Source organism: Corapipo altera, unplaced genomic scaffold, assembly GCF_003945725.1.
Source record: "Corapipo altera isolate COAL_440 unplaced genomic scaffold, ASM394572v1 70, whole genome shotgun sequence".
NCBI lineage: Eukaryota > Metazoa > Chordata > Aves > Passeriformes > Pipridae > Corapipo > Corapipo altera.
In genome coordinates this window covers 251,989-265,351 of record NW_020884911.1, presented here as the reverse complement: position 1 = coordinate 265,351, position 13,363 = coordinate 251,989, and the positions used below count along the sequence as shown (strand labels likewise).

Here is a 13,363-nt window from a genome sequence, read left to right as displayed (position 1 = left end):
CACGGCCAGCCTGTCCCAAAGCTGTCACTGCTGGTGTCCATACACACACAGACACTGCATGGGCAGTCCATGCAGTTGTCCAGAGAGCTGTGCTGTAAAGGCTGCAGAGGTGCAAACCAACACAGGAGTCTCCATCAAATGCTCTCTGAGGAAGAAGAGTATCCTCAGGAGATAAATCTGCCTGCCACAAATAACTGTCCATTACTGTTCAAGTGCTCCCTTCCACCAGTGTCTGAATTCACAGCAATGCTGTTCAGTCCACAGGCAAATACTATGGAGCTCCCTAATACCACTTTTATAGGCTTTAACTCCACCTAATATAATTTTCCCTGATTTTATTTTTAATTTAGGTACAGTCTGGATCTATACATGTTTTTAAAGGAGTTTGAAGCATTTCTTCTCTAAACTGGCATCTCTGAGAGGTCCCTACAGAACAAACTAGAAAAACTATTTACAAGGACATGGAGAGACAGAACAAGGGTGAATGGCTTCAAACGAACAGAGTAGCTTTAAATCAGATATTAAGAAAAAATTATCAGCTGTGAGGGTGGGGAGGCCATGGCACAGGTTGCCCAGAGAAGCTGTGGCTGTCCCATCCCTGGAAGAGTCCAAGGCCACATTGGACAAGGCTTGGAGCAACCTGGGATAGTGGAAGGTGTCCCTGCCCATGGCAGGGGTGTGGAAAGAGATGGTCTTTAAAGTCCTTTGCAAACCAAACCATTTTGGGATTCTATGATAGACAAAGAACTTTGGTATGCAATCCATAAAGTCCAGAAGTAGCCAAGGAGAGGAGTAACTCAGCCCAGGGTAACCAGGCACAGCACACTCCCGTGGGCACTGACTCCCAAACCCTCTCTCTGGCTGCCAACTGCACTGCTGTCCCACCACCCACACACACAAGCCTTAGAACCTCCATTATACTCACCGGGAAAACCTCAAAAGCATAATGCAAAAAATCCAGTGACCTGCAACCGAGAGCAGACATTGGTCAATAAAGCACAGATCAGTCAGAGCCTATACACTGTGATATTTACAGCCCTGTAAGTGCAGGAACATTTACTCACAGCTAATCAGACAGTCCTGAGTGATCATCAATAAGCAACTACTGACGTGCATGCTGCACAGCAATTTGTGACTTCTAGTACGTAAAGCACCACTATTAACAAGAATAACCAGAAGGTTTGACATCACACCAAAACAAGAGGCTCTTCACTGAAAGCGGAAAAAAACCCCAACCATTGGCTCTCATCCTGTTGACTCCAAGCTTTTCAGAAGCCATTCCTGGACTGTCACAGCAGCACTGGTATATAGCAAACACTGAGGTTACAACAGTAGTTGTTCTATTCCATAACAGCCAGAGTAGCAAGAGCTCTGTGACTTTCCACTCAGGAAAACCTGTCAGATGTGCTTTAGCAGACTAACAGGAACATCAATACTTTGAATTGTTTTTGAACACTTCTTTCCACTTCTCACCTACTGACTTAGAATAATCCCACTCTCTTCTCCATGGTAACAGCAAATTGTGACATTTCAGTTTAAAACTACATGAGAGTGAGAAACTAGCAAATCCTTCCTGTTTCTCCCATGTATAAGGATATCAAATAGCTCTAAGCCCAAAGTTAAGATGAAGCTTTATAAAATAGTTTTCCATTGTAAAAATCTATCTTTTGAAGATGTTCACTACAGATACATTACCTAAAACCACTGATAAATCCCTTCCCCAAGACCTCTAAGTTCCCTTTAATTACCTCAATAATCTAACTGAAAAGAGAAAGTTTCTAATTACAATATCTATGTTTGAATGAAAACTTAAAGCTGTAAGGACAGATCAGGATGGGGGTATTCTATTCACCCATATAATACATGTTTAAAACTACTTAATAGAATAGCTAAGCAGGGGAAAGGAAAATGCCACTGCAATGTAGTTTTCTCTCTCTGGTATCCAGTACCTTCTTGGTAGCAAGGACCACAAGCATGGAAGTGTAAGACTTCTCAGGGGGCTCAGAAAGGTATTAAATATCTGCAGATAAACCAGCAGTTCAGTTCCTTCGAATTTCACTCTCAGTGCACTAACAAACCACATAATTCTGGATTTAGGAGATGGAAACATTTAGCAGCTTTACTGGGTAACAATTCCCCAGGAGCAAACTTCCCTCAGGGCTAAGATGCAATCACACCTACACTTCAACTCAACTGCTATTTCTGGGCCCAGGTTCTGCAGGGTCAGCAGGAGTTCCCCTGGGACAAGATTCCAAGCTGCAGTCAGGATGACTTCCTGCCCTCCTTTACACATATTTTCGTTGCTAATTCTTCTTGTATAAACAGGTGGATCAAGCAAAGGCAAGCCAGGGAAGCATACAAGAAAAATATCTGAAAACAGATCTACAGATTCCTCAGCTGTGAGGAGAGGATCTTGCCTGACTTAATCTTAGGAGAAGTGCTCAGACAGGAATGTTATCTTCTCTAGATACCTATCTTGGAATCCACACTGTTCCAGAGATGTCTGCAGGGAAAAGAGACTGGGATCACAGCCCTGAATGATAAATGCAGCAAGAAAGGTCTTGAACAGAAACAATGATAGACACAGAGTGTCAGAAGGGAGCAAAAAAAGGGACAGATCTTATCCTAAGCAGGATACTACAGACAGAGAACTTGAGAAGTCTACGGAAATTATTTCCTGACACAGGTCTCCATCACAGCTTTAAACTGCTATTTCAGTATAATGGAGCCATTCCAGAGCAAATACCTCACCTCAGTATTATATTAGAATATAGCTATTTTATTTTTCAGTAATTATCCTGCTTGAATTTTATTTTACACTAGATTGTCCATAAATTAACTGTCTGGAACAGCCTTTCTGCAGTGTAATTGTTCTATTGCACATTCACTGATCAGTGTTTTCTTAAGTACAGCACAGACTTCTAGCACTGCATTTCTCTCTAAACTAGTTCCTAACCAACTCAAGCTACATTACTGGGTGTATCACTTGGGAAATATGCACCAAGGCCACGTGTTTGATTTGGTAACTTCAGATGTTTGCATTTGTACCAGACTCAGAGTTCAATCCCCTTGGGTAGGTCCCCTCCTTAGTCAAAAAAACAGCTTAATAAATAGAATTAGCTTTCAAGGAATTCTCCTTTTTATTCTTAATCAAGTATACTCCTAAACTTGCTTTAAGCCAGAGACGTTCAGGAGTTGTCAGTCACAAATGACTACTACTACAAGCAGAAAGATGTTTTTCAGACAGCACTATAGATGTCCAACTCATTATCTATGAAATCCTTACACCTGATACTCCTGACACCTGCTGTCTGCAGACATGACATGGATCTGAAAGCATGGAAGATCCTGAGTGTGTAAGTATGTTCTCTAAAAAGAGCAGGGCTCGTTTATGATCAGAAAGGGACAAAGTTCCTGAAGAAGCTTCTGCTGATGTGATTGAATATAGGTTTGCTTTCTAAGTGTACAGAGAAATTTGGGAAATAAGTTTTTATACCCCATTTACAGCCTTGTTCTAATCCACCAGGATCTAAGAGTCCAAGGTCAGCATTGATGAACTTAAAAGAAAAACCCTTTGTTCCCCACTGTAGTGGATCCTAGAATATGGAATCAATTCCTCTCAGTGATGGGAGACTGAGTGTTTAGAATGACTTGCAGAGCAAAAACCAGTTTTATTGCCCCATCCAGGGAGATGACTAGTACTGTGACATTTGGCTCCTCTCCCAGCTAGTCAGCTTTGGAATTAGTGTTTCTTCAGGGAAGACGACGCCTTCTTCCGGAACTTCAACTAACATTTTTTTCCAACAAAAAATGTCCCCACAGGCCTATCAGAGATGAGAAGTTATTACTGAAGGTAAAAGAAACAGACAGAAAAAGGGGTCAGAAGAACTCCCACCCAACTGCAGCAGGTGCTGTCGCTTTCTGGTTCGCTCTAAAGATGTAACCTGGCCAGCGGTCATCAGCAGGATAACAGGCTGCTCATGCTCACCTGGTTTCATAGGCCTCATCAATACATAACAGACGGATACAGAAGGCATTGGAAGCTCCTCTGTACACTGGACGAAAAGCTCCTTCCTCCTCAGTTTCAAAGGGACGTGTCTCTGAGGCTTTCGCATCTCTGGTGCTGCCATCATCCGATGGCAGCTCAGTCTGGGAAACAGTCGTGGCCTCACCTTCCTGCAACAGGAGCAAAACAGAATTACTTACAACTTTTCAGAAGGTATTTTCATTATTTAAGGCCCCCGTGCTGTCTCTCCTCTCAGGGACCCTTTATTCCCACCCCTGTGCTGCCTGGCTGCTCAAGAGGAACTGGATGGGAAAGTTCACCCAAGCACTGACTGTGCCCACCTCCCTCCAGAGCCCAGCCAGAGCAGGTTCTGATCTGTGCACCACAGCAGGCACCTGTGGGCCCGTGCAGGGGACAGGAAATCAGCAGTACTGCCTGTCCTCATCTCTGCCAGCCTTGCTCCTTGGCAGTTCCAGGAGGGATCAGCACTGCTGGGCACAGCAGCATTACCTGCACAGCTGCATCTGGACCAGGAACACGTTCCGAGTCCCCACGTGAAACAGGCACTGCTTTTTGACTTGTTTGGTTGCTTTCATCTTCACCTGAGTAAAGAAAAAGAGACTAAGTGCATAAGGCTTAATACAGTGAGTTTAACCCTCAGAACCACAGCAATAGCTGGAACAGGCAAGGCTACCTCTATCAGGAGATATATTTTTAATAACCACAGTTAATACAGACCCTCCTATAGCTGCTTGTCTAGAACTTCATTAGACCATTCAATTTCTAAGCAAAAAAACCCCAGGGAATTAGTTGTAAAATAAGACCTAACAAGACAGTTTGGAAGTAATTCTTAAATCACGTACTATATGCCAAATTTTTACCCCATCTGAGCTGAAAAAACAGGAGTCAGTGTATTGATTGGTATCTTAAACCCCACACCTGTCATTAACTCATTTTCTCGTGATCACAAGGACAAGCAAAGGCTCTTCATTCTCAGATTAGTTCCCCTAAAAGAAGTGAAATTCAGATTAAGACCTGGCCGAGTCAGAACTCTTACTGGTGCAGAGAAGGACAAGATGCAGGGACTTCAACTTGCTTCTCAATTGCTAAACCTAATCAGTCCTTTAAATGCTGTTTTACTCTGTGTAGAAGTTGTTGCTCTTTGTCTATTTCCTCCTTTTCCTCTAAGAACTTCTCTCCCGTGCCACTCTCCTTCCATGCTGAAGGAACTGCTTGAAAGCATTTGGTCAGTCATTGCAACTTTGTGTATGATTTTTGTGCCAAAAACAGATACTTGCTTGAGACGCATGAGGAACTCCCACAGCAGTAGTGACCCCAGGCTTTGGTAAGCTTTTAGACACCAGCAATGTGAAAAGGAATAAAAGCAACCCACAAGAAGGCACTTGACAGCCAAAGCAATGGAAACCAGGTTGAAATCTGCTGACAGATCTTCCCACCATCCTCAGTAACATTGCAGGCCAGGTCACTCACACCTGAGGAACCATGTTTTTGTGGGCAAACAGACAACTAAGGTGAAAGGATGAAGTTAGTTGTAGTTGTCATGAATCAATATTTAAACACCAACTGCTGAGACACACATACACAATGCTACAGACACATATACACACATACACAGCACTCATACAGCATTCCTGGGCAAGTGCTTAACCAATCAAAGCAAGCACATCTTAGGGATATTATGTAAATATCACTATACACTGGGGTTTGCTATTCACTCCCCTGGTCAAGGCCAAATCTAGAGTGAGTATTTAAAATATTAAGAAAACCTAATAAAAACATCTTGCTTGCTAGACAGCAGGAACTGCCATTCCAGCAAATATTACACACTCCAGAGAAAGCAGTTCCCAAGTCCATGTGGTGATGGATTATGTCTCTAAAGTAAATGTGAGGGGATGGTATTCAGAACATGAAATCATCTGATAATGCATCAAAGGCCACATTTAATGTTATGGACCAAAATTATTTTAATCATCAACTTGGAAAAGAAATATTGAAATAGCAGGGAACCCTACATATTGCTCCAAATACCCACCAAAGTTATCAAAGCCAAGGGTCAGCTGTTGTCTTTTTAGCCCCTAAACCTACAGGTAGCAGCTCTGTCATTCCTTAAGTTGCCACCTCACTAGTTTTGCTGATACATTCACAGTTTGGTTTTATATTTAAAACTAAAGCCTGCTAATAAATTTTAACTAATAAGCTCTTCAGGTGTAGGGTATCACTGCTGCAGAACACACACCAGGCAAGGACATCCTTGCATTTGAAAGCTCCAAGAACACAAGGAAGTCAGCTTCTGTGCTCCGGGAAGAACAAAAAACAAAGTCTTCAGAACTCTTCCCTCCACTCTCTGAACTTTGCCTTGGGACACCCCCCTGAGCTACATTCACAGACAGAAGCATTTCTTCATACAGTAATGGGCACCTTTTGTTTTTTTTTTTTAAGTACCTCAAAGGTTTAAAATAATTTAGTGAAAAGTATTTGGAAAAAAAAAAATCTTTTATCTGAAAATCTGTTTCTCTGTCAATAAAAGGAGTGCAGACACAACATGCAGGGCAAGGAGAAACACTGGGGGGTAGGAGCCCTGGATTCTCTGGGGTACCACAGATGTGAGCCTTCACAGAAATTATCAAATGTCATCTTGATTAACCAGCTCCATTTCTCATTACAAACAGCCTTGCAGGTGTCAGAAGTTAATTAATACAAGTCTCTTGTTGTCATGTAAATATTGATATGTTGTTTCTGACTTTATAGTAAAATGCAAATCTTTAATGGCTCCCCCATCCACTCCTGTCAGACACGGCTGCATCGCTGTTTGCACACACGCTGCACACGAGTGACTGGGAAGAGCAGCAATACTGTCACACTGCATCAAGTAAGGACCACAAACAAAAAGAAAATTAAAATAATTCTGTGATTGCTGGGCTGTTAGCTGAGGTACAGTCAGCAGGATCAAGAAGTCAGTTCACCATGAGGCCTGATGAAAAGCCCTTGAATCATTCCCACTGCATCATGTTTTCTAGCAACTAATTCATGATGCCATATAGAGTAACGACCAAATTACTGTAATTACCCTGAAACCTAAGTGGCATATCAGTACAGACTGTTGTATACTCTTCCATTATTATTCAGTATTACATTTTGAAAGGAAAAATAATATCAACCTGCAGTCTCTACTTAAAAGCTAAAGAGCTTGAGAAAGCATCCTTTTTAAATGTAGAAACATAAAAATTACTGTACAAAGGAATGCAGCTTGCATTTTAAATTCCCAGCCATCAGATTCAATAAAGCAAAGTCCAGATCCTCTATGGATGTCAGGTCAGTGAACCTCCACTGCCTTCACAGCAGGGCACAGCCTGGCAGCCAGTGTCCAATGCAGTGGCCTGCAGAAACCCTGCACTCACCAGAACAGCCTCATGTGATCAGCCATGGGTTTGCAACACCCACAACCTGGACAGAACTGACACCAGAATAGATTGCAAAGATACAAGCCGGCCCTTATGTTGGAAAGGCTTAACAATGAACTACTGGGATGCAATTCTTCTGTGGCTCTACATTTACAGAAAAACCCAACCCACTCCAAACAAGACAATTTTATTGAAGATGTAATTTGAAAAGAGAATTAAGAAGTCAGAGGAGGGGAATGGTGCTTATTAGTTGGTCAGTATTTTTTTTACAGTAAACTTAGTTCTTAAAATAGTGGGCTTTTTTCTTTCCCTTCTTAATTTAAAAGAAAAAAAATGAAACATTACCATTTTCCCAGAAAGTTTTCATGAATGAATACTGAAGTGAATTTTAAGCCACAGGTCATGTAATAATGAAACCCAAATCAGAGGCAAAGAGCCTTTCATTCAAGCTGCTTGAAAAATGCAGAATTTGTTTATGGCCATAAATCAAATAGGTAACAAGCAGCAAAAAAAAAAAGCTGCTTATCAGACAGACATCCTATAAAGCACATATTCTCAATAAGCCCTAATAGATTTCTTGTGACAAGCTCCTGCCTTATTGAACGGGTATCAGAAATCCAAGTAATAGTAGTACATATTTGATTTGTCTCCTTTTTCCTTTCTCTGAAATTCAACTACCACAGCCTTTAGTTTCATCTCTCCTTTTTGGCCACACTCTTTGGCAGGTATAAACAGCAACTTACACTGTTACAGGACACCAACACATATTAATCTTATAATTGCTTATATTCTAAAGTGTGCAAAGCTACAACAATAATTTTAATTACTATTCAGTGATAACAGACTTAATGTTCCTGAGCAGTATACAGCAAATTTTACTATTAAAGTTCTAGTTGCTCTCTCTCCAGGAATAGCACCAGAGCCAGGCTCTCAGCTTATGACATTCAAGTTTCTTCCCAGGTGTCAGACCAATTAACGATTTGAACTCAAGCTACTTGAAAGTCTACAAATAGTTCTTTTTCCCCAGAGCTGCTCTTGTCATTCCAAGTAAAGGGGTCTTACCAAGGTCTTACCTGAAGGTGACCCACAGCATTGTAAACTAGCACCAACCATCAAAACTAACATAGTTTTTAAATGGAGAGGGAAAACGAGATAAACACACAGGACTGTTAACCATGCTGCTTAAAAAAATTCCTGAAAAATCACTCAGATGCCAGATTCACAAGAACCTGAACACAATGACTGCTCATGCTAAGTTCTCACAGTTAGAACATGTCTCATAGATTTCCTAAATAAAAAGTGTGTAACAGCTGTACTGTTAAACCAGTAACCACATACTCAGGGAAAAGCTCAGCAGCACAGAATTTGCTGCAGAACACAGGCTACAGCTTGCAGTCCCTGGAGAAGGAAAGCAGACACCAGGAACAGCCAGGGGATGGGTAAGGCTGGGAGGGAGCCCTGGAGGTCACCTTGCTCAAGCAGGGTCACCCAGAGCAGATGGCCCAGGATGGGGCTCCAGCTCATGAGTGATCTCTGTTCCTCCTCAGTCTCATTTCTGTTCCTACCTATGTCTGTCACCTCTTCTGAGCTGATACTCCTCAAGCTGCAGGAGCACAGGATGGTACAGGAGGAGACAGGCAGCTTCCTCCATCCCCTGTGTGCAAGATGCTTCTTTACAGGGGAGTGGAAGTCCACAGAAGTAGCTCCAAAACCTTCCCCTCTCCCTTTTCTGTTCTGTGACTGCCAGCTCTGAGATACCAGCTGGCAACAGCCCTGCAGCTCCCTGGTTGCCTTTTTTGCCTGCTGCTTTGTGTTCAGACGAGCAGATACATAACCTAATGGTGGGGTTTTTTATTCCATTACTGATAATTAGTAGACAGCAAAATGTTCCCCTTCTGCACAAAAAGCCCTGTGACACTGAAAAATAAAGACAACTGTAAAACATTTACGTGACACTTCTGTTGTACAAACAGGTGACATACTCATGGGTTTTATCACTTGTGGTAAGGTGGTTGTAGATGTGTTGCTGTACCATGCCCAATATAAGAGTAGAATCAAGATGCAGTCCCTGATCTCCCAAAATCTTGTAACCCAGGAGACTGCAAACAATAAGCAAAGACAGCAGAAGCTGAACTGCAAGGCAATAAGACGAGAGTCAAGAGGACAACATACCAGACATGCGTAACCAGCTGCTCAGCTACTGACAGACAACACACCAGACTTCAAAATCAGATCTTCATTGAACAGCACAACTGTATCTAACTGACAGAAAATACACCCCATGCTTCAGCTTTCTCAAACTTGAAGCCCACATTTATCCTACAGCTGGCACAGGCTAGCTCCCCACAAACAACAGTGGCTTCTGAGTCCAAGATCAGTTAACAAAATTCCCCTCCTCAATTAAAAAACCCCAGGCAACCTGCTCCAAGACAGACAGGTGAATTTGTGTTTTCTTGCTAGTAAACCTGTATCCTTTTCTAACCTTCTGTACAGCCTACTCAGAAGCTAGACACTAACACACCTTGAATCTATCTAGCACTTTGGAATACAGATACCTTCTGGAACACTTGGCTTCCGTGGCACTTGGAGAACATCTTCAGCATGTTGTTTACAGAGTCCATGGAAAGGTCCTAAATCAAAACACTCTTGAAACAAGGAAACATTCACTTGAGAACATAAGCTCATGAATCCTACTGCAGTGCCATCAACCTGAAATATAAAAGCCTCGTCACGAAAGAGCCCATGAATTTAGGTCAGGACAAAAAATATTGAACAAAAAACTTCTGAAACAAAAGCTAGCATTCCATCTCTGACTGTGCACAACGGAACAGTATAAAGGAACTATTTCAGCAAAACCTAAAGAAGCTTTTTAATTTTTTTCCTTGTAATGTGTGTATTAGGACCTCTGAGGATTTCTAAGCCTCCTGTTAGCTATGACTTGCAAGGGCATTAAGTTTATATATATGGACCAAATAGTGACCTATTATTTTAGTAAAACATTTGTTACAGCAAATAAAAAATAAACCTCCAAAAAGGCATCATTTGGCTTTAAGTTACAGTACAGTTGAATTAAAACCTGGATGCAGCTAGCTGTAATTGTTGACTCATTTTTGGACACTGCTTTCTAGCTAAAATTGTGCACAAACTGAAAAGCGTATTTTATTATCCTATAAGATTATTCACTCAAGAAAGCAATTCTATATTATATACATGGTACCTAACACAGTACTTGGTGTGTATTATTTGCAGCAATTACAAGTGCTAAACATTTTTGAGTTCTGAAGAACTCCAAGAGCTGGTCTTCAAACCAAACTGCTCTGGCAAACGTGCAAGTGGCAGCACCCCTGCAATGCTGAAACCCACAGTGCCCCGGGTGTGTGACTGCTGCTGGAGTTCCCAGCAGGCTGCAGTCCTCAGCAAGGCCCTCTGAGCAGGGAGAACTGGCCTGCTGGGGGGTTTCTGGGTCTAAGTTAACACGAGTCTAGAAGGAAGTTCTTCAATTTTTAGTACTGTACACAACTATCTGGCGAAACACACATTATCAAAATATATTTTCTTTCCACCTTAATGCACATAATGAAAGCCTTTATAAACCTAATGAAAACTCAAGGGCTGCTTTTGTACAGCTGTTTTATCAGGCCATCAGCACTCCAGTAAAGACCCCAAAAAGTATGACTTTAATTTTTCTGCCCTCGAACAAGTGATTGTTTGTTTGCCTTGTTTGTGTAACCGACAAAGCTGGGGCACCACAGTTGCCTGGCTGCTATGTAATTTCAGGCCCAAGGCTCAGCAGAGGCTGATTAACCAATCCATCTACCATATGTGCAGAAAGAGGCTGCCAGCTTCATTCTCTGCAGGGAAAATTGGCACCATCGTGGTTTGCGTGGAGGCGCCTTCCCAATCCGTGGCAGCAGCGAGGACAAACTCTGAGGGCCTGAAACACCTTTTGTTGGTCTCACATGGAGCTCTGAACATGCAACTGAAATGTATTATTTATAGCAACAGCCCTTTGCAATGTGCCATTACACTAATGGTGTATTGTTTCCCATTTGGCTCCCAATGGCAGTGATTACATGTTGCAGCTTTATAAAACCATTTGCCACAGAAAACAGACTTCAGGAATTAAGGAGGTTATGTTGCCTATCACCTTGCAATACCATGCACAATTGCTAACACTGGAAAACCTTAACAGGAATTTTCAGTAGGACAATTATTACCACCTCTGTCTTATTTAAATTAATTCCTGGGTTTCTGTCTCCAATTCAGCAAAAATCTGACTGTCTGAGCCAGGAGATGGAAAAAATCTACAGCATTTTAAACTGTGAAAGGATTACTGGCTATTCATTTTCTCTGGGAATGAAAACAGGTCACCTACGATGCATGCCACCCATGTGGCAACATGGTTTCTTCACGATGGTGAAGTGGTCCCAACTGCTTTAAAAGAATCCACATAAGAACAAAGAATTGCTACTTCATTTCTGAACTGCAGGTATCACTCCTAAAGACAGACACAAACTGCACTGTGAAGGGCACCAAGTGGGTGCAGATCATGAGCTCTACCTTTCACAGGTGAGCTGCTCATTTCATTCCCTGAGCTAGAGTGAGCTGCCACTCAGGACATCACCAACATCAGAGATAACCAGAGCTCGCAGCAGACCGACCTCACAAACAGCTGCCTTATTTTCTTCATCTTGATGTTCCATGAGATCAACAAGGAGATGTTCACCAAAGGTTTTTTTCAGAGTCTTACTTTGGGGTGTCCAGATTAGCATGAGATCATCATAGTCTTCCAACCTACAAAAGAGAGATTAGGTAATGTCCTACAGCTCTGCCATTAATAGGTTCTGATGTTTCTCTTCTGCTCCATTAGCAGAATATGGAGAAATATTACAAATATCTGTTCCAAAGTCTGCACCCACAAGTAATTTCACCTAGAACACATCCCCAGAGTGCACTATAGTGGGAGTTTCAGCACCAGAGGAGAAACAGAACCACTCCCAAGGAGCAGCACAACCCAACTAAGACTTGGATTGCCCAATGCACATACTTTTCTTTCCCTAACAAAATACAAGGGAAGCTCAGTTCCAAGTACTCCTGTCTAAGGCATCTCAGGTCAGGTGGCCCAGGGCTTTAGGCCTCATTTAAAATAATTATATTCACTGAGACCAATCATCAGGTGGCTAGAGTTGGCAGAAATCTCAAAAAGCTACATCAGTGCAATTTAGAAAATCAATTCTCAAAAACACTAAGGAAGAACACAGAGCCTTGGTGTACAGGAACACAGTGCTGAGCACTGCTCCAGTCTGCTCTCCCTGACAGCATGTGGCTGCTCCAAGGTATGGTGGTGCCCTTACACAGACCCCCAAACTGCATGGATTTTTAGTTAAACAGTCAGACTCTTTCCCACTGAACTGCTGTTCCCAGCTAGGACCAGTATAAGTCTGAAGAAGTCCCAGTGCTTTTACCAAAGCAGTGACAATTCATCCGTCACACACCCTGGGACCGTGGCTTGAAGGCTGATGGCAAACCAGCTCCAACACAGAACTGCTGTCAATAACATGAAGTCACTTATATTTACCTCTCAGAAAAACGCTGGAAATTAAGTAGTGAAACCAACAGTTCTGCACCAAAAGCAGCAGAGAGAAAGCAGGGCTGTTCTGGGCTTCCAGAAGGAACAAACTGCACTGCCGGGAAACCATCCGAGCAGGGAGCAGGAGGGTACCTCGGCTATGCCACCAACACAGCTGGAGACAGGCGGGCCCAGGGATAAAGGAATTGCATCAGGAAGAGTCGCTTCAAGCCCGGGAACACATTTATGTCTACTGGAAGAGACACGGCAGCGCTGCCGGCCCGCTCGGGACCGGCCGGAGCCGCAGGTGCCGGGGAAACCCGTCCCGGGAGCGCTCCCGCCGGACCCCCCGCACAGCCCGTCCCG

The 13,363-nt window shown here is 42.7% G+C and overlaps 1 protein-coding gene across 6 annotated transcripts in view; it reads right to left on the bottom strand.

Moving 5' to 3' along the window:
- Positions 1-13,363, bottom strand: part of CFAP61 (cilia and flagella associated protein 61) — a 98,392-nt gene that overhangs the window by 73,435 nt on the left and 11,594 nt on the right. For all 6 annotated transcript variants that reach the window (XM_027654002.1, XM_027654003.1, XM_027654000.1 and 3 more), the window contains 5 exons: positions 12,090-12,222; positions 9,984-10,137; positions 4,517-4,608; positions 3,989-4,176; positions 926-965 (listed from right to left, as the gene is read on the bottom strand). In XM_027654002.1, the coding sequence (XP_027509803.1) occupies positions 926-965; positions 3,989-4,176; positions 4,517-4,608; positions 9,984-10,137; positions 12,090-12,222 (607 nt within the window). The remainder of the gene's footprint in view (positions 1-925; positions 966-3,988; positions 4,177-4,516; positions 4,609-9,983; positions 10,138-12,089; positions 12,223-13,363) is intronic.